Below are 26,291 nucleotides of genomic sequence, written 5' to 3' on the forward strand. Positions count from 1 at the left end.
TTAGCCAGATGCCTGACCTGAAGGAGGTAGGTTTTCTGTTGGGGTTCCCTTTCCCCTAGCCAGACGACTGCAGTACAGCGCACGCTCTCGAGCTCTATCTGCCCGAGATTGTAATCTTAGGGGAGTTTTACGGCTCCTCTGCCAGACCACTCGATCTAGCCTGCGACTCCCCTCGAAGGGGACCGGAGTTTTAGTCTTACTATTGTGCCAGTCACTCGCGCCAGTGCCACGTCAGCCATGACAGAGGTAGTGCCCACCCTGCCCCGTGTCCCCAAAGGAAAACCCATTAGCATGGCGAGGACCGGAGGTGTGACTTTGGATTTCACCCCTTCTCAGCGACACACTGAGTAAACTGTACAAAACCTAAAGTTCTGATAAATACCATTTTCTACTAGTTTTCCAGAGCCAATTCGTTGGCTCAAAATTTTTAAGTTTTGTCAGTTTGATCTCTTCTCTCTTCCAGGCCCTCCAGGCCAGGTTGTATCAACTTCAAGTAAATATACCTTTCTTTAGAGCCATGCGCCTCCTTCAAATTAAAACAAGACCACGTTTAGAACTAAGACGTTTTAAACTGATTTTCTGCACATTAATTAAGGATATTCAACTGAAGAATACTGGTTATAAACGGAGGTCAAAAAGACGGTTCTTAAAGGGAAACTGTCTTTTCCCACTAAAGTCCGATTTCTGTCTTGAATAACATGTACGCCATCACTGTAGAAAAAAAAAAATATATTTTTAATTTTTCTAGTCATGGTCAGTAATTTTCTTTCTGTACTAATGGGACCAGAGTAAGCCCCAGATATTTAGATTCCAGAAAACCATATTGGCGCTCAACGCATGCAAGAGACCCCGTTTGCGCAATCTCAAAGCCGCCATTTACATATATCCGGGGTTTTCCGAGAATCATTGTCACTTGTGATGCCTGAAACATGGCGGATCTTGGCGAGAATGTGAACGAATTTCGCATTTTCACATGAAGTAGCAACTATAATATGCCAAGAAAATATTTTAGAATAGTTGTAAATAACAAAGAAAATACGTAGATAATGTCTGTTCATCAACAACAGAAGTCAGTAGTGAACTCCAGCGCGGTTTTTCCGAACGAAAGGTCGCCATCGATTTCGGATTCGTCAGACGAGGAAGATGATGATTTGGACGACGAAAGCGCCGAACATTCAGCGGTAAGGTCGATTTGATGCCAATTAATATTTTTCTTAGAATCTTTAGTTTCAATTTTACTAGTTACAACAGTCGAAAAGGACATTTTCCCTATTTGAACGGCAGAAAAAATGTTCTTGGTATGTTAATTATTCTATCTTCATGATTAATATTAACGCTATGAAAGCTAAGCCTTCGACTTTATGATGGAAAATATTTGTTTAGAAGGAAAGAGTGGCGCCGTCGAATGATTATTTGAAGCAAAAATGGCCCATTTCCTTGGGAAATGGCTTTATGATCCGTAATAAAATTGATCTACGCTATAGTTTGGGCAAAAAAGGCGAACGGTTAGCTGAAGCGGTTATCGGTGTTCTTTGCCGTAATGCTCGAGACCAAAGTTTGTTCAGTGTATTTACCGTGTTTTGACGGGTACATTGTTCGTTTTTTATCGAGCTTTAAACGAAAATTTTTGATATTATGGCAGGGAAAAACGGAATAAACTACGTGTTATGAGTACATTTCACTTTAAATTACAATTTGTAGTTACGGAGTGCCATGTCTTTCTGCTGGCCAAATCTTTTGATTTCTAGAGTACAGGAAGGTACTTGACTAATGAAAAGTCTAATAGTTTATACGAAGCGAATATTTTATACTTAAAAATTTCACTTAGAAGTCCTTCGCAACGCCTTGAGAAGAGCAAGATAGATTTCACTTCTCTTTCAAATGTTTGGTTCGTGATCACTCAAGATCGCTACGACAGTCAGTTCGAAGCCTTAAACACGTGCCGGAGGAGTGGTCTAAACGAGAATCGTGGGACTTAAATCGCCACTCGATTGAAATCATGTGTTATTTCTTGTATTATCAGGTTACTTTCAAAATAATTTGACCCATAACTTTACTAAAAACGACGTCAATTTGGCGAAAATGCAAATTGTTTATTTCGTATTTCCATTTCGTAGCAGTCAAGAATTTTACGACCCACTGAGCGTATATAAAGATATGTATTGTGTTCTTCAACCTCATGTCTCGCTAAACGCTGGAAGAAAACAAACAAACAAACGTGTACATTCGTATCTGAAGAAAGTATCAATGTCAAAATGGTGTTCTGTCGTTATTTTATGTATAAATGACTGTAATGAAGTTTTTGGCATGTCCTACACAAGGATCTTTAGTATTCTATTGTTTTTACCCCAAGGGGATAACCTGAATTACATAATCATGTTACAGCATTGTTGTTTTTGTTTGCTAGTATTTTCCCTTATTGTTTTTCAAGTATTCCTTATTGGTACTCATTGATTTTCCATCTTGTGAAGTCAAGAATATTATGTTACTGAAAATGTTTTTTCAATAGTGTAGAACTCAAAAATTAAACTACTGTCAACAGAAGTGTACCTCTTCACTTCTTTCAAGTGTTTACAGCAGAGTTAACTACCGAAAATATAATATACATGTCTGAATTGAGGGTAGACCAATGATACATTTAGTACGTTTTCAAATGGGAATGTGTATTCTGTGATGATACAGTATGTTGTTGTTTTCTTGTGTGTGTTTTGTTCTAGAACTATGGATCCAATTGTAAGCTCTAATAACAGAGCTTAAACATTATTATAATTCTGTTAATTTGTCAAATATTATCTTCGATATCTTTGCCATTAACTCTCTTAATGTCACATTATAGGTCCTTTAGTCAAGATTTAAAAGTATAGATGTATATAGTTATGAACCTGGATATTGAAATTTAATTTTTTTTTAGTCGTGTAGCCTTGGTTTTTGTAAATTTTCTCATTCTGTTCCTATAATGTTACAGTTACTTGGCACCTAGCTGCCTATTATCTATTGAAAGGATTAAATCTAGAAAAGTTATTTGGATTGTAAGCCCTTCTTACTTACATACAAACCTTCTAATTTCATGAGTGTTCAAACCATAAAATCTAACCATTGTATGGAAGTGGTCTGAATACATCCAGGCTACTTTTAACATGCTCTAACCATTCTTGAGAATCATACAGCTCTAGCTGTATGTTTTACAATGAATGTTCACGTGACCAATAATTTGTTGCAATAATTTGTATCAGTGCCAAACTTTCATCTAAATGTGTGTTTGAATGGAAAATTCGGGATGAAAATTAAGTACTTGCTTGATAATTAACCTCTCAGTATTAAAATATACATGTTTGGGTACCTCTTGATAAATTATTGCCTGTTTGTCATTTACAGATGGAGTACATTCTTAGAGCTAAAAGGAGTGAACTCACATCAAAGCTTATGCTGTCTGGTTCAGATGGTCTAAGTAATGACTTACGGAAAATGGACCCAGAAACTCAGGCTCGTTTAGAGACACTTTTAGAAGCTGCAGGTATGCTGATTGTCTATTAGGAAAGTGTTTTATACCTATATATACACTATAGTATTGCAGCCTAAATGTATAAGAAGTAAATTGCTGGGACAATGTCAATCTGGCAAAATGCTGAGTTAGCCAGTTGACTAGTATTCTGTTTATGAAATTTATTTTTGGTTTAAAATTTTTCAAATTGTTTAGAGTTTTATTTTAGTTTGTTTCAAGTTATGATAATGAATTTGAGACAAATGAAAATAAAAGTCAAGGTGTTTTGAAAAGTTTTAAACCAAAGACAGTGCTTTTACTTAAAAGGACATGTGTCCTTCCAAACTTTTATTTTGAATGGACATATTAGAAAAGATTAGTCACGTAAGTTCTCAGACTTCATGTCCGAACATATTGCAAAATTGGCAGGACATTTTGGCATATTTGATCCGACAATGTCCGATGACCGACAGTAATTTCCAGCACTGAAAGAAAATTTTTAACCATAACATATACCATATTTATTCAGTTATAAGCCGCACGGTTTTTTCAAGGAAAATCTGTTTTTTTTTTGTGGGAAGTTCATGCCAAAGTTGGGGTGCGTCTTATAGCCAAGTATTTTCGCCAAACAAAATCTTATGACCACCATTTTACCGGAACGTACAAACAAAACAAGAAAAATCTCGATGATTTGGTAAGTGCAGAATGCAATATGAAACAATTGACAGTATGATGTTTTATATATGTTCGTGTTTATTTGCTTTATTTTACTTTCGGAAAAACTGTTCACAGGCTACTTGTATTCTTTCCCAGGTGTTCCTTACGCTAATCTTTGCAAACGTAACACGACACTTTTGTTCGTTTGTAACAAAATACTTTTGTCTTCCTTGAAAATGCGATAACATGAAACTTTTGTTTTTTGTTTGTTTTACGGCGGCATCGATGACATTTGTTTAATTTAATTAAGTTACGGTTTAGACTGCACGAAAGACGATTCTCAAAAACTAAAGAAACAAATCTAATCAAAAAACATATTTTTCGACAGGTTTTTTAAAACGCAGTACAGCTAGGATATTTGTTTCCTGGTTATCAGGTGTTCACGCCGAAAATCCCGGTGCAAGTTTTTGCATACCTAATTACGAAAGCGCTGTGAAAGTCTCAAAATCTAATTTAATTAATTTGCGGTTTTTACTTGGCGCCAAGAAGTCTGCAGGAAGCCTACCGCAAACACGCAATACAAGCGATGTTCATGATAGTTCCAGAAAACAACGTAGACTAATCTGCGCATGCGTTTGGTGTAAATTACGTTGAGTAGTACCACAAGGAGAGCAAAGGTTTTACTGAAACAAATATATACCTTGGAGATCCTCATATAAAAGTAACGTAGATGTGCTTCACGTTTTACTTGGGGGGTATGGTCAGGTGCTCCCACCCCAACCCCCTCCAGGGGGTTGGGGTGGGAGCACTAGTTTACACGTTAGCGCACTAGCGGGTTAGCGGACGACAGCCCCAACAAACCATCACAATAGTGCATTCTGCACTAAAAATGAAAACACTTAATGTTGGTCATTGACTTTTAGAACAAGAAAAAAGATATAAGAAACAGCAAGTTTCAATGTAACATTTATTAACGCGTAATCACGCGTTAATTCACGTAATCATACTCAATTCAAAACAGAACTAGATTCCTTACTACTCTGGTCATTAAAATTGGAAGAAGGGAGCACATTTTCATTAGAATTAATGACATTTGTTTTTGGAATAAAGAGGACACATATGGTGTATTAGAAAAACCTTTAAAGGGGGGCATGTTGTTGAGGTTACCATTATGGTCAACTCTTTCTATGTATGTAAAGCAGTTGGGGTTGTGGTTCAAATTTTTCCTTGGTTTAAAATTTTTCAAACCAGTTTGATTTTTATTTCCCTTTGTTTAAGATTATGATAATGAATTTAAGACAATGAAAACTAAAAATCAAACTGGTTTGGAAAAATTTTAAACCAAAGATAAATTTAAACCACAACATATGTAAACCAGTACTGATTGAGTGTAATAGAGTGATTTTACTAAACCTGTGAAATAGTTCATTACTCTTTTAGATACAATTAGACACTATTTCCATTGTTTTCTTTTGCTTATTTTTGACTATAATGCACTAACTGTTAGAAATTGTTTCACGGGTTAAATTAATTCACTCTAATATGTTTTGTTTGCAAGGTGTTGGTAAACTGGCAGATGGGAAGGCATTTACTGATCCAGAAGTTCTTCGCCGGTTGACATCATCTGTTAGCTGTGCGCTGGATGAGGCTGCTGCTGCTTTGACAAGAATGAGAACTCAGAATAATGGCATGCCATCATCAGCTGGTCAAACTACTGCAGATTCAGGTTTGTTTTAGAGTTGCATGTAATGCTGTACTGATGTAATGCTGTACTGTAGTTACCATATTTATTAGTTTAAGTGCCCTGAGCGCTTTTTAAATTTTTGGACCTTGAGAGTGGGCGCTTATTCAAGGCTGGGTGCTTATTAAATTTTCGCCATTTTCAACAAGCAGTAAACTTATTTTGAAACAAAATAAAAAAATAATAACAATACGAGAAGATACATCAAATCAGAACTTTAGCTGTTCTTTGAAAGTTTTTATAAAATGCTAAGAAAACTCGGTCTTAGTCAATGAATACTTCTTTTGTAGTACTTATCATTCAATCTTTTTCTTGGAGGAGGGGTGGGCGCTAATTCAAGACTGGGCGCTTATTAACTTTTCGTACCTTCAGGATAGGCGCTTATTCGAGGTGGGGGCTTATTCGAGGTTGGGCGTTTAATTAAATAAATATGGTAGTCTTAATTTTTACTCTGTTATATCTAAAATGTTTAAACCGTGGAGCAAAAAATCTTTTCCAGAAAGAAACAAGATGTAACTTTACATTAGATCTGTCAAAGGAATGTATATGTCATGGTTTAATTTGTTTCTAGTTTAAAAATTTTAACCAATTTGATTTTAAGCTCCCTGTGTTTTAGATTGTGGTAACTAATAATAAGACATAAAAATCAAACTAGTTTGAAGAATATCAAACCATGGTTTAAATGATTATTTAAACCATATGAAAGACAAGTTATGTTTTGCTTATGAAACTGTCATAAGTAACTGTCATAACTAGCTAGTCAAGCATAACCTTGACTAGCTTTTTCTAATTGACACTGTATCATTCCAGGTATTTACAGTCACTCAGGCTGATTCAACTGAGGTTATTGTTTAAGTTATTTATTTGACATGTTTATTCAGGAGCCCGGAGTCTTGCAGAAGCTTGCCTGGAAGGTGACGTCAGTGCTGTACGAAAGCTTCTTGAAGAAGGTTGGAGTGTTCATGAACCAACTGATGAAGGCGAAAGTTTACTCTCTCTAGCTTGCTCTGCAGGTACTCTATTTGGTGAATTATGTGTTGTGTTACTTACCAGTAATGTGTTTTGATTAGTTTATGCAGACAAGCTTTATATAATTTATTTAAGTAATAAAAAATGATAGCAGATTAACTTAGCTTGCTGCAAAAACGTTTATGTGAGGCTTTTTATTCGAATTCAGGAATTGTTATGTACGCTGTTTAGTTATTATGTAATGTGTATGTTGGCTTCAATGTTACCCTTGGTACAAAGTGGTATTTTCTTTTGCTCTGGTGTATGGTAATATAATGATGATGAACATATTTACAAAGTAAAATACCAATTTGTACCAATGACAAAATTGAACCACAAAACGTATATTTGTCAGAAATGATTTGGGAGAATTTGAAAGTTTATGTTAGGTCAAGCTTTGGATTAACAAAAGTTGTACTTGCAAATTCTCCCTAACTTTCTCAAGTGTTTGCATCAGGGTGTGTAAACAAGAAGGGACAGCTTTTTACTTAGGTTATAAATAAAACCAACAAAATGCAATGATGCATCATAAATGTGTTCACATAGCCTGGTGCAAAATGGTCACACCACTATTAAATCAAAGCATGTGTTACCTGTATAATCAAATTTTATAAATAAATGCACTGTATAATGATTACAATTCACTGTTTCATTTTCAGTGGTTATTGCTGAGTTGTTTTGATTGTAGTTTATTTTTCTCCAGTTATGTAGATGTCTCCCAATTCTTACATTTCCAGGTTATTATGAACTTGCCCAAGTACTGTTGGCCATGAATGCTAGTGTCGACGATCGTGGAAGTAAAGGAGACTGCACCCCTCTGATGGAAGCTTCCAGTGGTGGCTATATAGATATAGTGAAGTTGTTACTAGAGCACACTGCTGATGTGAACTCACAGTCACAAGCTGGTAACACTGCTCTCATCTATGCCTGCTGTGGGGGTTATGAGGATGTTGTCGAGGTGCTATTAAACCATGGAGCAGATATCGAGGCTCATAACGAGAATGGCCACACCCCCTTGATGGAAGCTGCAAGTGGTGGACATGTAAATGTAGCTAAGATGTTATTGGAAAGAGGAGCTTGTATTAATTCACATTCAAATGAGTTTAAGGAGAGTGCATTGACACTGGCTTGTTACAAAGGTATGAAAGTGGATTACTAAGGTTGGGAAATGTCATTTTGATCCCACCAGGCTTTTGAGACCATGTACATCATTGTATGTCCCCTGGCTTAAAAACCTAAAAATACAAGGCTGTAAAAGCACATTCACAGAATGCAAACTTTTGATCCATCCCTAAAATCTTGAATAATTGGAAGGTATTGAACATTGTTACCTCTTTAGCTTTTTAACACATTTTAGAACTCTTTTAAATACTCCTGACTTCGTTTTTGGTGTTCATCTCAATTTCAAAAGTATTTCTAAAACTTTATTTGAACTTCTGATACATGACTGTGTATATATGTAAATGGCCTGGCTTTCCCATAAATATCCTGTGGTGATCATTTAAATATGATGTAAAAATTCTAGATTTATTTGTATTTTAAAGCACCCTGCACTGGAAACATTGTTAGAAGTTTGTTTTTAAATGATCTCTCTAATCTTCAGATTGATTTTTAAAAGCATAATGTGCTGGCCAAGTGGTACCATTACAGTGAAGCATAGAAAACGTTTTCCACTATACAACCACAAGATATAGAACAGAACAATACCATGTATATATATTTATATGGATATCATTTTGTTTTTCAAACACAGGTCACCTTGATATGGTAAAGTTTTTGCTTGATGCTGGAGCTGATCAGGAGCACAAGACAGATGAAATGCACACTGCATTGATGGAAGCATCCATGGATGGACATGTGGAAGTGGCCAGACTTCTTTTGGATCATGGGGCGCAAGTGTGTACAGTGCAAACTAGTTAATCTGGTCACCAACAGGCTACTAGCTTGTTGCCTTTATTTGGCAGATCTGTTAGGGACCACATGCACATAACACCACATGCACATAACACATGGAACTTCTGAGTGTTTCTCACAAACCTCTAGTATAGTTGTAAAAAAACAGCTGTATAATTATAATTTTAAGGATGACTTTTAGAGTTTGCAAATCTTCTGAGCCCAGAAGGAGCATGTACAGTAAAACCCCGGTAATTTGAAATCGGATAACTCAAACAATCTCGCTAACTCGAACAAACTTCCATTTCCCTTGAATTTGACTCCACTTTTCAGTCATTTTTACTCGGTTAACTCGACTCGGATAACTCAAAAACCCCGCTAACTCGAACTAAATTTCGTTTCCCTTGAACAAAATTTGGGTCAAATTTACCCCGATAATTCGAATTATGGTTCTTGCAGCTCGCCACGTATGCCCATTGATATCTTATAGCTCTTCTTGTCGTGTAATCGGATTTAAACACTAAAACGAATACTACAGCAATTTGATTTTAATTAGAAATAGATCAAGTATCTGACAGTCATTTTCCACTCTTATCATAAAAATGTATGATCGTGTGAGAGTTTCTGACGAAATAAGTTTAACTTGCACTGTACTGTGTACTGATGTGCTAAAAAATCGATAAACTATCAATTATTAACTTGGCAAATTGAATATTCAATCGACCCCGATAACTCGAAACCCCGCTAACTCGAACTGTTTTTCGTTTCCCTTCAGAGTTTGAGTTATCGGGGTTCTACTGTAGTGTAAAACATTGCAAAAATATTGGCTGCACAATAAGCCTTAAAAGTTAAAGCAGTTAATGCACACCAAAGTTTGTTTGCTCACAGAATGATTTTTTTTTAAAGAAAATTCTCATACAGTGTATAACAGTTTGAATGGCTATCATGCCATGCAAAATATACTCATTTATGATGGTCAATTTGTAGGTAAACATGCCAGCTGATAGCTTTGAGTCACCTTTGACATTGGCAGCCTGTGGCGGCCATGTGGAGCTTGCTGACTTACTCATCAAAAGGGGTGCATTCCTGGAAGAAGTTAATGATGAAGGGTAAGTCTATTAGTAACCATACATGTATTTTTTGATGAAAAATTAATTATCTAGCAGGCAGCAAAATATTTTAAAGCTTCTACATGTAGCTCTTCCCAAAACATGTTTGTGAGTTCTGACATTGTTTTTCAGATACACTCCCCTTATGGAAGCTTCTCGGGAAGGACATCTGGACATGGTTGCTTTGTTACTCGAACATGGTAAAATAAAGCATGTTTCAATTTAAAAATTGTGTTATGTGCATGTGGTTTTTGTAACATCCTGGATTCTGTGTTATGCTCTAGGAGCTGACATTCATGCACAAACTGAGGAGACTCAGGAGACAGCCTTGAGCTTGGCTTGTTGTGGAGGTTTTCAAGATGTAGCTGCCTTTCTTCTTCAAGCAGGTATACTGCTGTTTCATGAACTCACCTTACAATTTTGCCAAACCAAGTGTCAGATGGGGAATTATAGCTTAATATTTTTTTTATTGAAGTAGATTCTAACACATTAATTTTCATTTCATTTTTATTTTTCATCTTCACAGGTGCTTCCATTGAACAGGGCTCATCAACTCCTCTCATGGAAGCTGCACAGGAAGGCCATGTTGACCTGGTTAAATTCCTACTGGAGCAAGGTAATGTATTGTGTTACATATAGCCCAAACTCAGCTTACCAATTTAGACTGAAGTGCAGTGAAAATTGCTGTCATTATTTTTGTTTGACTGACTGACTCAGGGATGGACAGACAATCAGATGGACAGACAGATGGACATCTGATTGATTGATTGTTTGAAGAAAGGAAAAGCTGATGAAATAAGAAAATAAGCAATTGAATGCATCAATCAATAGACCCATCATTTTAATCAGAACAATTGCATATCGATATGATTTAACAACTTACAGGAATATGTAAAATGAAGGCAGGAGTTTTTGAAAATAATCTTTATTTGTTAATACCTATTTTACTTCAGAGTAAAATTCCCTTGTTTTCACATGTACAGTAAAAATAAGTAAACAAATAATTATTATGCTGAACTTTTTCAATATAACATATTGAGAGATCTGTTGCAGTTTAGATGCTTTTGTTTTAGTTTCACAGCTTAAACGTCAAATTTTTCCAACTAAAACTTCAAATTTTTCCGGTATCTGGGAGGCCATGGGTTCCATTCCCGTCGGGGACTCAGAATTTTTCTTTGTTCCATGCTCATGTCATGTTGAATACTTCATCTTCATTCAAATGTTTCCATGTTGACCATTTATTGCAGGGGCTAATGTTAATGCAACAACTGCCACTGGTGATACTCCACTGTCGTTTGCTTGTGAGAATGGTCACACTGATGTCGCTGATGTTCTGTTGTCAGCTGGAGCTGAATTGGTAAGAACATTCTGTTGCTGTATCATGCCTCACATGTTTGTTGCAGGATGCTGGTGCATCTAAATTTACATGTATATTACAACTCATAAGGTTGATTTTATTTTACTACGCTTTCAAAGAACTTGGTGGTGTTAGTAACATTAATGAGCGCTTTCTTTTTGCAATAGGAACATGAGTCTGAAGCTGGTCGCACACCTCTCATGAAAGCTGCAAGAGCTGGGCATCTCTGTACTGTACAGTTTCTCATTAGTAGAGGTAGAGGCAACTTATTACTGCTTTACTCAAGTCGAGTATTTGATTGTAGTTATTTGTACCAGCAATGAAACTGAGTTGATAAATAATAATTATTAATTTTCAACTCTGCCTTTGTAGGAGCTGACGTTAGTCGTCAAACCACTGTGAATGATCACACTGTGCTTTCTCTTGCTTGTGCTGGTGGGCATTTGGCAGTTGTAGAGTTACTGTTAGCTCATGGGGCTGACCCGTTGCATAAGCTAAAGGTGAGAACTTAATCAGTTGTGACTAAAGTGAATCATCACAACATGCTTACAACTTGTTATTGTACGCTGTAAGTTTGATCGCTCATTTTTGGGACAGCCAAGCTTCCACTGCCATAATGTCAGTGTTTGTACGGGTCCTGGAAAACCTGAAAAGTCCTGCAATTTTATTGTGGCACTTTCCAGGACTGGAAAGTCCTGGAAAAAGACAACAGTTACTGGTCCTGGAAAGGTCTGGAAATCTGTTTAATTCATTGACAAGTAACACAACAATTCTCAGAACTAACATTATAAGAAATGTATGGCAGACAGTAAGAAGAAAATAATATTGAGATGTTTGGAGTGAAAACATTAAAAATGTGAATTTTAGAGATCCTGGAAAAAGCAATCTGAGTCTTGGAAAAGTCCTGGAAAATTGTTTGTGAAAACCCTGCAATATTTGTTTGAGTGGTGTTAATTTTTTTTATTGTACCTTATTTTTACCACAGGACAATTCCAACATTTTAATAGAAGCAGCAAAAGGAGGCCATGCTGCAGTAGTGTGTTTTCTTCTGGAGAATCCCATTGTTTCCAACCCTCCTGAACTACCACTTCATTCATTGCCTGCTACACTCCCCACTCCCACTGTTCCACCACCCAGGGTACCCCCTGTTCATGCCACTCAGCCACCCGTCATGGAGCATCCAGATTTGACGGATATGTCAGCCGATGCCTTGATGGACCACCAACAACTGATGCTGAACCAGTTGTCAAACCCTCCCTTGTCACCGCAGTCCCCGCTCATGTTAAACACGCCTGCCAACTTTCTCATGCCAGAAATGCCGACCACATCTTGTTCCACCTCCTCTACCATGCCTTCGGTCAGCCAGTCGATGTCTGATATGTCAACCAACATGACCTCAACAGCCGTGCAGACTGATAACAAGGTTGTGATTTGTGAGAAGCTGCAGCTTATTCAAGGCAAGTTAGCCAAGGCCTTGAAGAATGCTAACCTCTCGTTGGAGAACATCCCCCCTGAGCTGCTCCAGAGTGTTAACGAGGAGGTGTCAGCACTGAATCTTGATGGAGAAGAAATTGCAGTTCCACCATCACCTTTCAATATGCCTGTTGGTGGGGTGATTGGAGACCAAGATGGTATCGAAGGTTTAATGGTTGCAGAGCCTGCGCAAACTCTGCATGACACTATCGGAGACATGCTGTCTGAAGGTATGCATTTAGCTGCTTTAATATTAAGAAAAAAATGGTTATTTAAAAGTGGTCCCAAGAATGATTTATATTAATCTCGTTCCCACATCTCGTGGGTAGACGAAGCCCGAAGGCAAGATCTGGCCAAGAAAGAAAATTCAATTTTTTTGATTGGCTCTTTCAAAGCATGACTGTCACAGCGCTAAAATTTGAACATGCGATGCGGCCCCAAGGGAATTCAATGTCTGTATTTTATGCAAATTATAGATGATGCACGCAATCATAATATATTCCTTTTTGAGACGTTTCGTTGTTTACAGTCGGCCTCAAAAGACAAGAAGATTTCGTTTTAGTTCTTTGTAGCATTATAAAGCTATTTCAAACGAATAACGATGTTTAAAAACAGAGAAGCTGCCGTAAGAATATTTACGTTTGATTACGTGACCGGATCAAATTTGCATAAAATCTAGACATGTCTCAGACGTTGCATGTAACCGCCGAATGGTTGAGGATTGGTTATTTAATATTTGATTGCCATTTTCTTAGAATTGTCTAGGGCATGCGCAATTGACTCGTCTGCCACATTCCTGACAGGCAATCACGTGGTACAAATCGGATTTGACCAGATCTCGCCTTCGGCTTTGCCCACAAGATCTGGGAACGAGATTAGATTTATATCCTTGCAAAATCAAGTATGAAGTAGGCAGGTGACAATAGTAAAGAGAATTGACAAGAAGCAGACACTGTCTTGATGTTTGACCAAATTCTTGCAATTAGCATTCAAGGAAATGACAGCCAACAACTTGATACTACTCATGTACAGAGGTTAGAAGCAGCAGGCAACTTAAATTCAGATTACAGGTACTTGGGCCAAACATGTTCAGCTGTAAAAAAAAGTTTGGGCATAATGTGAACAAGCATGATAACAATTCTGTGTTAGGTAATAATTCTTTATAGGTTTTTGTATTAGAAATTGCCGTATAAAACCTATAAAATAAGATTGAAAGACAGTGTTTAAACAGGTGTATTTATGTTTAATATCTTTTCAGATTCAAGCAATAATAGCAGTCCCCCCACCCCTCCTGACCTTAGTACATCATCAGTGCCACTCACCCCCACCCCGTCACCAGCCTCCCCTCAGTTTCCACCCATGATTGATGTGGATCAACAGACAGACAGTAACTCAGACACAGCACTCACTTTGGCAGCGGCTGGAGGTCATGATGAGCTTGTTACCCTTCTTCTTGTCAAGGGCTCTGACATTGAGCATAGAGACAAGAAAGGTACATGTAGAATGAATGGACAGTGTTCTCAATCATTAGGCGTTTGCTACATGGGCCTTCTTACTTAAATAATTTCAGTTAAACAGTTTTGGTTCAAATTGTTTATTTGACACACTTTGTTGTGTGGAGTATCTGTGAAAAATTTTCAAACATTTTAGCATTTCAAAATACTCTGGACTGCATTTTACAGATGTTGTACGTAGAAATTACAAGAGATTTTTTTTGTCGTTTACAGTGTGAACCAAAAACCGTGAACACTTAACTCTATTTTGCATATGCAAGTTTGCTGCAGAAAACCATTGAATGATAGCTCAAACTACAGGGAATATAAACAAATGGACAAAGATAAAGCAGCAGGTTATTTTTTGTGAATAATTCGTCAACTATTTCCTCTACTTCCTTTTTCAAAGTATAATTAACCACTGCCATGTGAATACAGTGCTCGAAATTAGCGGTTGTCTGGTCGTCCGAGACGACTAAAAGTTCGTTCGGGCAACCAGTTTTTTAGAAATTTTAAGGCCTGGTTGCCCGAAAAAAAAACCGCCGGACAACCAAAGAACTTACATTTCCGTGATCACCCAACAGAATAAACCAAAGAAAATGTAAGTTTAAACATGAAAATAGCTCTCTTCTAATCGATGGAATCCATCACAATTCTTAGGAAAAGGAAAGCAAAGGTTGAAACAGTTAATTGGACGTTTGTCGAGTGCAATAAGCCGAGATAAGCTTGTCGTGTTGTCTTAAACACGTACAGACCTCGTTGAAATATTTTGACGCGTGTTGAAAGTGTTTCATGACTTCAAAATTCAAAATATCTTGGCGCTTTGGAATGCATTTCTTGCCTTTATCTTAAGTGAAATTTAATTCTGAGCAAAGTTTAATTCAAGTTTCTTTCATATTTCAAACTAAAGTTCAGAATTTTTGGCTTTTTTAAGCGAACAGATTTGTGACTCACGTGTAATTGAGACGCATCTTGTCTGGGAATAATTCATATTTTAGCTGTTTTGAGTTTGGTGTGTTTTTGCGTGTGTAGGGATTTGTAAAATGACTATATCGCTTCTGAAAGTACAAAGAAGTATTTTCATTAACGTTAAAAGTAAGTGAAAGTGTTGTGTTCATTTACTATCGTCTCATGACCTGAGAACAAAAATTGTAACAAAAAAATACAACACTTAATACGGACAACCAAGCCCTCAGCAGGGCAACCAAACTCAGGGTTTAGGTTGTCCGGCATTTGCCATAAGGACAACCTGGATTTTTTTCTAATTTCGAGCACTGTGAATATGGAGGATGGGTGCCTGGGATACCCGGGAGGGCCTCCACTGAGGTCAGCCGGCCCTCCCCAGATAGAATAAAGCTGCCAAGGCTGACAATCCCAACAAAACAGCCATGAGCCCCCACACACAGACACCCGTCACACTGATAAAATCAGTGGAAAAATGAATAACTATAAATAACAAGAAGCAGGTAAGGGAGGGAGGGAGGGGAAAAACTCGCAAAACATCCCTGAAAACCCTCCATGGAACGAAGACCTGACACCACGCTGTAATGTCCGAGAACGCAAAGCACTGAGCCTGACAAGAGCTAGTAACCGCTGACCACCAGGACAGCTGACTACCCACTCGTTGTGGTTAACTTGTAAAATTGCTTTATTTAACTTGGTTAAATTGCATTTAACTCATTAAAAAGTGTTCACGGTTTTCGATTTCTCACTGTAAATGTCTCCCACAGTCCAGAGTAGAATATTTTCATGTGACATTGTGGTGGCCATATTGGTGTTTTCAAGCAGTAAAATGTTTCCCAGGAGTTTTTTCTGAGTAATTTGACTTAGAATGCTTCTTTATTTATTTGACTACTATGTATAGGCATTAAAACAGTGTATATTAATGCTATTTGTTTTTCTGTCTAATATGCATATAGGCTGCACCCCACTGATTCTGGCAGCTACAGCTGGCCATGCATCCACTGTTGAGATCTTGCTTGATCATGGAGCAGACATTGAGGCTCAGTCAGATCGCACCAAGGACACTGCACTCTCCCTGGCTTGCTCTGGTGGCAGGCAAGAGGTTGTTATTTTTAGTTGTTGTTGATACATTACCTTATTATTCGATCTTTGTTATTTACAGTGTATTCTGCATCGTTGTTTCTTTGTACAGGTTTTTATGTACATGTCCATCTTTTTCATAAGAATGAAGTGCTCATGTACTATTGTTCATTCACCCTTGGGTGTAAATGGGAGAGAATGGCAACCCTACTTCAGTTTTGTTTTTGTAAACAAAAACAAATCAAAGAGTTAAGCACTGGCTTATATGGTAAAGCTTGAGCTGGTTGGTAATACAGGTCATATGGGCAAAGATGTGACTTTCTACACATTAGCCAAGGCTGTTTATTGATTTTTTATCTTCTATTAACAAAAATTCTAATGGTTGTCTTTCCCCGTCAGGTGGTTGAGTTACTGATTGCTAAAGGAGCAAACTTTGAACACCGCAATGTCTCTGATTACACTCCACTGAGTCTTGCTGCATCTGGAGGTTACGTTGGCATCATCAAACTTCTGCTGAGCCATGGTGCTGAAATCAATTCTCGCACTGGAAGCAAACTGGGTATATCTCCCTTGATGTTAGCATCAATGAATGGTCACACAGCAGCTGTTAAACTTCTGCTTGATATGGGAAGTGACATCAATGCACAGATTGAGACCAATAGGAACACTGCCCTGACACTGGCCTGCTTTCAAGGAAGACATGAGGTTGTTAACCTGCTGGTGGAAAGGAAGGCAAATATTGAACACCGTGCAAAGGTAAATATCATTTCAGGCACTTGTAGTGGTTCTGTTAATGAACTACCATAAAGATAGAAAGTACATGTAACAACCCTCATTGCTCTCAGATTTAGCAGGCGTTTAGAAATCTTGTTAAAAAAAATTTGTAATTATTACACATCAGAACAGAGTATTATATTGCCTTTGAAGTAAGGGTCATCTAATACAAACATTAGATCAGTTTGGCACAACTTGTTGTATCTGTTATGACCAATGCTTGTTGATAACAAGTCGTGTTTGAGGTTCCTACATTTGGGGTGTTGTTACTTTCTAAATCTTGCCACTTTTGGGATTTACCAACAACCCTGAAATTTTATCACTATATGTATTTTTGGCAAGGGTCTTTACTTTGGAACTTAATGGTATCATTGGACAGTTGCCCATGGATATTTGCAGGCTACAAGGAAAACTATGTTGATAGTAGTTGTTCAATTGTTTTGTGGTTGTTTGTATTGCAGACTGGTCTGACTCCCCTCATGGAAGCAGCATCTGGTGGGTACGTGGAAGTGGGCAGAATCCTCCTTGATAAAGGGGGTGATGTAAATGCTCCCCCTGTTCCATCCTCGAAGGACACAGCACTGACCATTGCTGCCGACAAAGGACATTACAAGTTTTGTGACCTGTTACTGTCACGTGGAGCCATGGTAGATGTGAAGAACAAGAAAGGAAACTCTCCACTTTGGTTGGCAGCTAATGGTATGTAGCTAAAAAGTGAGCTCTGTTGTTGATACTGGGTGATGATAGATTGCATAAATGTAAATGTTTGCTTTGAGAATTCTGATGCTGCATGTCCATGATTCTGTATCAAGATGCTTTGCCCCAGAGAGGTAACAAGAAGAAAAAAGTGTGAGCTTACAAGGCAATAAATTGACCTTGTAATAAGAAATTACGTTTTGAACAAACAGTGTTAAATCACTACAACAAAACTGTTACCCGGTAATTTAATCTGGATTAAAACTGTTAAATAGCTTGTGTAGATTGGTTATACATGATGTAGTTTGCTTGCTTATTGCTAACTTCATAGGATTATGTCTGTTTTTTTGGAGTGGAGCATAACATGTACATGCTGTAGCATACAAGTCTTTGTGATTAATCCAAAAATGTATGTTTATTTATGTTAAGGGGGCCATCTGGAAGTATGCCAGCTGCTCTTTAGTTATGGTGCAGATGTTGATGGTCAGGACAACAGAAAGGTGTCCGTCTTGATGGCGGCATTCAGAAAGGGCCACATTAAAGTTGTCAAATGGCTTGTTAAGCATGTCCATCAGTTTCCTTCAGACTCTGAATGTACAAGATTTGTATCCACTCTCTCTGATAAGGTAAGATCGTCCCTGCTGGAGGTAGTTTACTTAATGAATTTTGCAGTCTTGCAGAATGCATCGAGCCCCTCTAAAGCAACCTTTAGATAGCAATTGGAGTATGTGATTGAGTTCAAGTATGACTTTCGAATTTCAATCCAGTTATCTTCCCAAAGCCCTGACTCACTTTGTTACTGACCAGTAGAATAGGAGGCTAGCTGTAGGTATGAGATGGGTCATGTAGCAGCACTCGCAAGGTCTCACATGAATGGCTAGCTTCCCTTCGAGAAAACAATAGAACAAACAGCGTAAACAATACCCCTAGTCCCAAACACAATATCAGCTGCTTCACTAGAGGACCACTAGAACTACAGGCTTACGAGAGCGGTTACACTACTGTAGGAGATTGGTTTGAAAAGTGGTAATCAAAAGTGTGAGCACCGATTTTGAAAAGTCGTTCTCCTACTTGGATCTAAATGCCCATAACAATTGCATGGCTTCTGATTGTACTGTAATTCTTTATATTGAGTCTTACCATTTACTTTTAACCAACTTGCTGTTCTGTTACAGGAACTCCTAAACAAGTGTCACAAGAACATGGAGATAATAATAACAGCTAAAGATCGCCAGGCTGCTGAAGCCAACAAGAATGCGTCCATCCTCCTGGAGCAAATTGATCTGGAAAAAGAACGAGAAGAGTTGAAGAAAGCAGCTGCTGCCAGAAAGAGGGACAAGAAGAAACAAAAGAAGAAAAAGAAACTGCAGGCAGAGAAAGATGCAGAAACAAATGTTAAGAACATGGCTGAAAAAGAAAACAGTGATGATAGTAGTGAGCCTGAAAGGAAGATCTCAGCTGAAAATAGTGGTATGTGTTTTGTCTGGCTTAACCACAGCACTTTTGAACTCGAAAAGGATGGCTCTTTACACAGGTTTGCCACATGTCATATTAAAGGCAGGGAAATTTTGTCTGTCTTTCGCAGTGCGACACAGACAGTCTACACTATAGTCCATAATTAAGTAAGAGTTTGTGTCAAGAAAAACGAATTTAAGGCATAAATCCTACTTCGAATAAGACTAAATTTTGATAAACATTTGACAATAAAAATAAGCGACAGTAAGACACAACGTTTCGATGTCATCCTGACATCATTTTCAAGTGACAAATAAAATAACGGTTCAACAGTGTTATATATGCGGTTAGAGGTGTGATGTTTCATTAACATATTTGTTTTAAACAAATAATTTCGCGCGGATAGAATCCGATTGCGTGTTCAGGCTAGGTTTATTCTTTCTAATAAACAACATTTCGTAAATCAAGCGACCTTACCAGTAATTTTTCCGTCCTAAAGAAATGCAGCGGAAAACTGGACTGCTTGATTTACGAAATGTTGTTTATTAGAAAGAATAAACCTAGCCTGAACACGCAATCGGATTCTATCCGCGCGAAATTATTTGTTTAAAACAAATATGTTAATGAAACATCACACCTCTAACCGCATATATAACACTGTTGAACCGTTATTTTATTTGTCACTTGAAAATGATGTCAGGATGACATCGAAACGTTGTGTCTTACTGTCGCTTATTTTTATTGTCAAATAAATCCTACTGTTTTACTTTCAGTCAGTCAGTCTTATGGTCAGTGAAAATTGTTTCCTGGACAGTAAAAAGTCAGGAAATTTTTTGGTTTTCTTTATTGGTGGCAATCTTGTTGCAACAATCTACTTGCCTTGCTTGTGGCAGCTGTACCATGCTTTTACATCTTGTTTCTTTTAATTTACTGTTATTGATTGTGTTTTTGTTATTCTAAATTACAGTCAATACTAGTGCTCTACCACCACCACCACTGAGCACGTCTGCGGTGATAGACAGCAACAGCGTTAGCGGCGTGAGGACAAGGAAGTCATCAACTGGTTCCTTGGATACTCTCACAAGTATTGCGATCACTGCTGCTGTCACAACAACATCAACTGGAAAGTATGGACAGAAATATTTTATTATTCTTAGTATTTTCAACATTCACATTAAAAAACGTGCTTTGTCTGTTGATTAAAATAAAAAGCACCAGGTAGCTCTGTGATGTTGTATCTGATCCTTATCTTCACATCTTGTAAAAATTTCTCATGCGGGACACTGGAGTCGGGGTGGTGCCCGGGAGGGGGGGGGCACTCCCATATATGAGCTATATAGGTATGTGCCGCTGTGAAGGGTAGGGTTTTCAAGCAGTTTAGTCTGGGATAGGGTTAAGAAATCAGAAAGTTTTGGTCTAGAAAAGAGTAGCATTTGCCGGAAAACTGATCTGTGTTATGACGAATTTAGTCCAGAATAGGAATAGAAACTCAGAAGAGAAAGAGGCTTTCCTAAACGTAAATAAAATCATCGCAGCATCGTTGTTGACAGATCGTTTTCCATTAAAACACTGATAGTGATACAGTTCTAAAAAATGCAAGTCTGGGATAGGGTAGGGATTTACGGTGTCTAGTCTGGTATAGGGTTGCAAAAATCAGCTGAACATGGTCTGGTATAGGGCAAGGGCTTCAAATTCCCAGCGGCACACCCCCACCCAAAAATATACAGGGTGCCCCCCGGGGGGTGGTGTATATGAAACAAATTATTAAGGAATGGATTTGTGAAAAGAGAAAGTTTAATTCTAATGAGAAGAGCTTCGCTTGCTATTTTTCTCAGGTCAACTGATGTGATCAGTGTCATGAAAACGGCTGAGATCACCAAAGTAGTGGCCAGCACCATCATGACTCAGACCACCCCACACAGTGCTCTGTCACCCATCACGGTGGCCACTGCAGCAGCCCAGTGTCTCGCTGTCACCCTCACGACAACAACAGCTACTACCAAGATGTCCACCTTGCCAAGTCCTAAGAAGGGTAAAAAACACGAGGATGGCTGGAAGGAGGTTGTTAGAAGGTACGTCTCTGTGAAAAAATATATATAAGAAAACTTGAATTACCAAAAGTAATTTACGTGCAATTTTCAAGCTCTGAGCTGACGAGAATAAAGAAAATCATCTGTATGTCTTTAAAGTCTATAGTAATGTTAAAATAAATGTAGAATCGATTATCAGTAAGGAGAATTATTTGGGACTGAAAATGTTCCAGCTCTAAAAACATTAAGGTTAGTTTTTATCCAACTCTGTGTTGTGTTTTGGCCTCTTTTTAGCCTTCTTCCGGATAAAACGTTTGGCTTGCGTATTAGGCTTTCGCCTTTTGCTTTCTTTTGATGCTGTTTAGATTTCTTCTAAAACTAGACTCTCTTACTTATTGTAACTCTAGTCTTGGCTTTCTATTATAGGTCCAAGAAAATGTCCGTTTCTTCTTCTGTAATCAGTCGTGTAATTGGTCGAGGAGGGTGTAATATCAACGCAATCCGTGAAACAACTGGAGCCCACATTGACATCGACACAAATCGGCAGAAAACAACTGGCAGCTGTATAGTTACGATCAAGTAAGATTAAGGCTTTCCCTTTGTTCTCTTTACCAATGCGTTCTTTCTTAGGTTGTTTTAATGATATTTTAATCTATTAGAGTGCTTTTATGCATCACAAAAAGGGAGAAGAGAGAGGAAAGTCCCGAAGTCTCGTTACTTAGTTTGCCAGCGTGTTATATATCTGTTTTCTTGACTGTATATTTCATATTTTAATGTAATTTTTATTTTCTAGGGGACCCGCTGATGCAACGCGACAAGCACACCAGCTCATCTCGGCCCTTGTCAAGGACCCTGAGTGCGATATTAATGACGTTCTTCCCCGCAAAAAGCACCTTCATTCCCCAATCAGCCGCTCAGCCATTGCTACAACTATAACCACTTCAGTTACGTCTACTGTCTCTCACCACAGAACCCTCTCTGAACCCAAACCCATCACCACGCCCTCTAAAGTACCTTCCACAACACAGTCCACACAAACACGAACCACAACAAAAACCACAACAGCTGGTGGTGCACAAAGCTTGTCCAGCTCTTGGCCATCTACTAATAGTGCCCCAGTGGCGCAGGTCACCACGTCCGTTAGCTGCACCACTTCCAAGAGCACTGTCACGTCATCGACTCACATGCCGAGCACTGCACGTTGGGCGAGCACAACGCAAACCGCGTCTAACACCAGCAAGAAGGCGCCACTAGCTGCTGCACAAGTTGCAGCAACAAGCTCGCATTCGAGTGCTGCTCCCGTGGCTTCAGCGTCAGTCAGGAAGACATCTGGAGGTACCACAAATGTTGGCGGTTCTTCTACTTCTGGTGTAGTCAAGCCTCCAACACCTGCTAAGCGACAACTGTTCCCCGAAACACCATCTGAGGTACCGAGAAAAAATTCAGCAAGCAAAACAACCAGGGTGGTTAAGGGTTCTCCGTCATATTCATCTGTTGCAATGGGAGTAACTGGCGGGGGTGCGGTTGACGGGGTACTACCAATAACAACTTCAACTTCGTCCTCAGTAACAGGCTCTGTGACTACATCCTTGGGTTCTTCAAATCTTCCAGCTGCTATCAGTAATATCCTGTCTCATGTTGGCCAGACGCTGAGTCCCAGTGTATGGAATGATATTGCGCATCCCAGCATCCGACCAAACGTCGGGTCTGTCTCGGAACTGGACCATCCCTCCTCTGTGTCCCCTGCAGATCCCATCACACAGCCCCTGTATATCACAACCCCAGGGGCTCTATTTACCCCTCTCCCTCACGAGGCAGCATCATCGTCACCACCCAACACCTCTGGCTCCCCAGTGCCAACTTCAACGCCTTCAACGTCAACGTCACCTAACTCCTCCCCCATAGGGGCATCGCTTGCCCCTGGGAGTGGCTCTGTGGTGGAGTCGGGTGATAAACCATCTCTGAGGCCAATAGGAACCGAGAGGGCATCGAGGAGGGTGTGCGCAAGTCCACTTCCATCAGTGCCTGGGATATCACCGTTAATAGGAACAGGTATTTGAGACTTTGATCTATGACCATTGTAGAGTATGCTTTTTCTCCTTTTGTAAGCTAAAAACATGAAGGTAGTGTCCCCCCCCCCCCCCCTTGTTGTTTGAGAAGGCTGCTTATACAATTGAGGAACGATTCTTGGTTAAAAACGAAATTGAGGAGGAGGGGAATTAGGAAAGGAACGTAAGTCAGCAGTCCCTTTATTAACTTACATATGTCGTGAAAGGGTGTCTCGACCGTTTTGTCCACAGTTGTAGATAGCGATGTCCATACTTTATTTTAAGGTAACATTAAAAAGTGAAAGTAGTGCGACCGTTTGAATAATTACGCTTAATGGTTTCCAGTAACTGGCAGCTCCCGCTATACACAGCAATAATATTTTACTTAGCGCACAGTCTCAAAACGTTTGAACAAATATATTTTTCTTTTGATGCAGAGGGAACTCAGGTAGCTGGAGTTTGGAGCTACTCTTATGCCCCAGATCCCACGATGTCAGCAGGATGGTCGGCTGCGCCTTCAGTTTCAACAGCGCCCTCACCACCTCTGATCAGCGGCAGTAACTCGTTACCAGGCGCAGAGGAGGAGCAATTTGGTGTGAACCCAGGGGATACGCTGCAAACATTCTTGGAACGCCTTTCGCTCTCGAGCCATCTTGGTCTCTTCCAGGTAAAGATGGGTCTACGTACAAAGCAATTGCATGCAACAGAAGTGGTCTGCAGTTTCTAAACTTCTGTTGATCACAAGTTACTCGGTCTTCTTGTTGTCACTTGTTCTTATTATTGACGTGAATTCGAATTGCGCGCGCCGAGTTATAAGCTTACTTGAAATTTGCACTGTGTGTTCTATAACAACAGGCGTGAAATATATTGGCGTTGTCAAGTCCAATATGAACGATATCGTTCCTCGTCTTTGGAAAAACTGCATGCAGTTCACGGCTACACTGGGGGACCTAGGTAAAAACATCTCGTAGTGAAACAGTGCTCTAACCGTCCTCCGCCAGTATTTTTCGCATGGTTTGCCTCAGAAACGCTTGGATTTTGTTTTTTATTAAGTTTATTTACATGAAAAAATTGTTCCTTTTTGTAGAAAAACGAAATAGACCTGGATGCTCTTCTGTTGATGTCGGAAAAAGACTATGCGGATATAGGCCTACCGAAGGTGAGAAAGGTGTTATGTAATTGTACTGTATATTGGTTGTCCCTTTGACTTACACATGAACCTTGTAACTGACCTACTGTAGCTCACGAGTCTCCCTGAATGTGGTAGACAGAGCATCCGCCCGCCGTGCGGAACGTAACGGGTTAAGCTGGATTTCCACTGACACGTAATTTTTTACGTGCGTTTACGTGCGTGAAAAAATTTAGAGACAATGTACGAACGACTTGCGTACACGTTTACGCAAGGCGTTCATACATTGTCTCTATGTTTTTTCACGCACGTAAAAATAACGCGTCAGTGGAAGTCCAGTATTAGACTTCCGTCAGGGACTCTGTCTTTTCCTTTTTCCCAGCTCGTAACAAGTGAATTTACATTGTACACCTGTTTAATCTTTCCTTGTTTCCTTTTCAACTTTCAGGGACCTCGGGTGAAACTGTTGAACAGCACTCGGCAGCTTTTTCCCAGCGACACCCCAGAGTTCAACTCGGTCCCGCCTGGAGCCTCCCCCGGTTCAAGACCCGTCGGTCGAAATACGGGGTGGAGTCCTCAGGGCGGGATCATCGCGACTTCATCGACAGCAACGACGGTGGCTGCTGGGGTTCCTCCGTTCGGGGCGAAAAGAGCACCGGGTCGGAAAGTCGATCCGAACAAAAGAGTAAGTGAAAGTAGTCTTTCAGGGAGATTTCAGGGCTAATTCCACGGTTTAGTGTTAGTTACTACTGTCACAATTTTTTTCAAGTAATTCGAGTAACATCGAAATGCGTTTTCGGTAAAATGGATTGGAACGTAATTTGATGTAGTTTTATCCGTCATTTTGGATTTACCTTTTTTATTTGTATCTTGCAGCAGGGGTGGAAATCATGGAGCCGGACGGCGGTTTAAATCTAAGCGGTAAGTATATTTATAAGTTTAATCGAGTAAAAACGAAGAGAAATCATCCGTTTCTTTCATATACCATAACAGTAGACCACGTACGCTGGAATGAAACAGTGACGGGTTTCGACCAATGTCGTTATGACATCGGCCTGTCAAGTGTGAACGCGCCCTGCGTAATGTTACAAATTACAAAAGTGATTATTTGTTTGGAAGAGGAAGGAAAGTAAGCAAACAAACTTGAAATGAAGAGAATACTAAATATATTGCAGCTAAATGAAAGGTAGTGCAAAGGGTGAGGGAAGGGCAATTTTTTTTATTTTGCAGCCTTCGTTTGTTCTTATGTAGTTAGAATATATCTCTAATGTTCTAGATATAATGATCCTACAATTGATACCGATAAACACCGTGCTTTCAGGTTCACTTAACAATGTACTGTTGTTCTCTTTTTCAGGGATCACCACGTAAACTTCGACATTGTTAAACTCTGGACAACAGAGGACTCTTGAAACACGGACCTAACTTTATTTTGGGTTAATTGGAGCTATAAATGATGAATAAATCTTACGTTCAATCGATGTTGTGAAGTGTGCTTGATAGAGACGTTATTTCACGCAACGATCAGCTAACGATAACATGCTACAATAGCCACCTTTGGCGGAGAGCAAGCTACGCTCTGGGACACCAAGGACAAAGAAAAGTCAAACTTGACTGGTTGAAGTCGCTTCGTTTTGGATGTCCCAGCGTGTAGCTTGCTCTCAAGCATGAGCTGGCAAGGGCCAAAATGCGGAACAAATAATCAACGTTCCCCTTAGTACCCAACACTCACCCCAACCCCATAACACCCATTTCCTCCTTGAACAAAAAAAAAACATAGGCACGCTAAGCGTGCAGGAGTTATTTTTTCAATTTATGGGGTGGCTTGGGGGTGAAACTGGGGGATTGTCCTGTTGGGATGGTTTATGCCATGGGTTGAGCCATTTGTGTATGGCGGCCCACGG

The 26,291-nt window shown here is 39.2% G+C and overlaps 1 protein-coding gene across 2 annotated transcripts; it reads left to right on the top strand.

The window, feature by feature from the left end:
- The first annotated feature begins 914 nt into the window (after positions 1-914).
- Positions 915-25,868, top strand: LOC144643694 (ankyrin repeat domain-containing protein 17-like). 2 transcript variants are annotated; one of them, XM_078503016.1, is made up of 29 exons: positions 915-1,181; positions 3,376-3,514; positions 5,697-5,864; positions 6,761-6,892; positions 7,625-8,026; positions 8,641-8,783; positions 9,768-9,889; positions 10,022-10,089; positions 10,174-10,275; positions 10,416-10,505; positions 11,137-11,246; positions 11,414-11,501; positions 11,619-11,746; positions 12,232-12,949; positions 13,978-14,211; positions 16,132-16,277; positions 16,655-17,011; positions 17,491-17,728; positions 18,155-18,351; positions 18,901-19,195; positions 20,148-20,307; positions 21,016-21,252; positions 21,637-21,789; positions 22,004-23,262; positions 23,696-23,925; positions 24,346-24,417; positions 24,836-25,072; positions 25,264-25,308; positions 25,745-25,868. In XM_078503016.1, exons 1-28 carry the CDS (start codon positions 1,047-1,049, stop codon positions 25,297-25,299), a joined length of 6,396 nt encoding a protein of 2,131 aa, XP_078359142.1. In that variant the 5' UTR covers positions 915-1,046; the 3' UTR covers positions 25,300-25,308; positions 25,745-25,868. The 2 variants fall into 2 exon arrangements, with proteins under 2 accessions (XP_078359142.1, XP_078359143.1); XM_078503017.1 differs by having other exon boundaries at positions 25,267-25,308.
- Positions 25,869-26,291: the final 423 nt, after the last annotated feature.

This window comes from Oculina patagonica, chromosome 2 (assembly GCF_052425735.1).
Source record: "Oculina patagonica isolate OP01 chromosome 2, crgOcupat, whole genome shotgun sequence".
In the NCBI taxonomy this organism is placed as follows: Eukaryota; Metazoa; Cnidaria; class Anthozoa; order Scleractinia; family Oculinidae; genus Oculina; species Oculina patagonica.

Coding starts and splice junctions, on each gene's coding strand:
- LOC144643694 (XM_078503016.1), top strand. CDS start 1,047: ATGTCTGTTCATCAACAACAGAAGTCAGTAGTGAACTCCAGCGCGGTT. Junction 16,278..16,654: donor GCTCTGGTGGCAGGCAAGAG/GTTGTTATTTTT, acceptor TTTCCCCGTCAG/GTGGTTGAGTTACTGATTGC. Junction 20,308..21,015: donor ACAACAACATCAACTGGAAA/GTATGGACAGAA, acceptor TATTTTTCTCAG/GTCAACTGATGTGATCAGTG.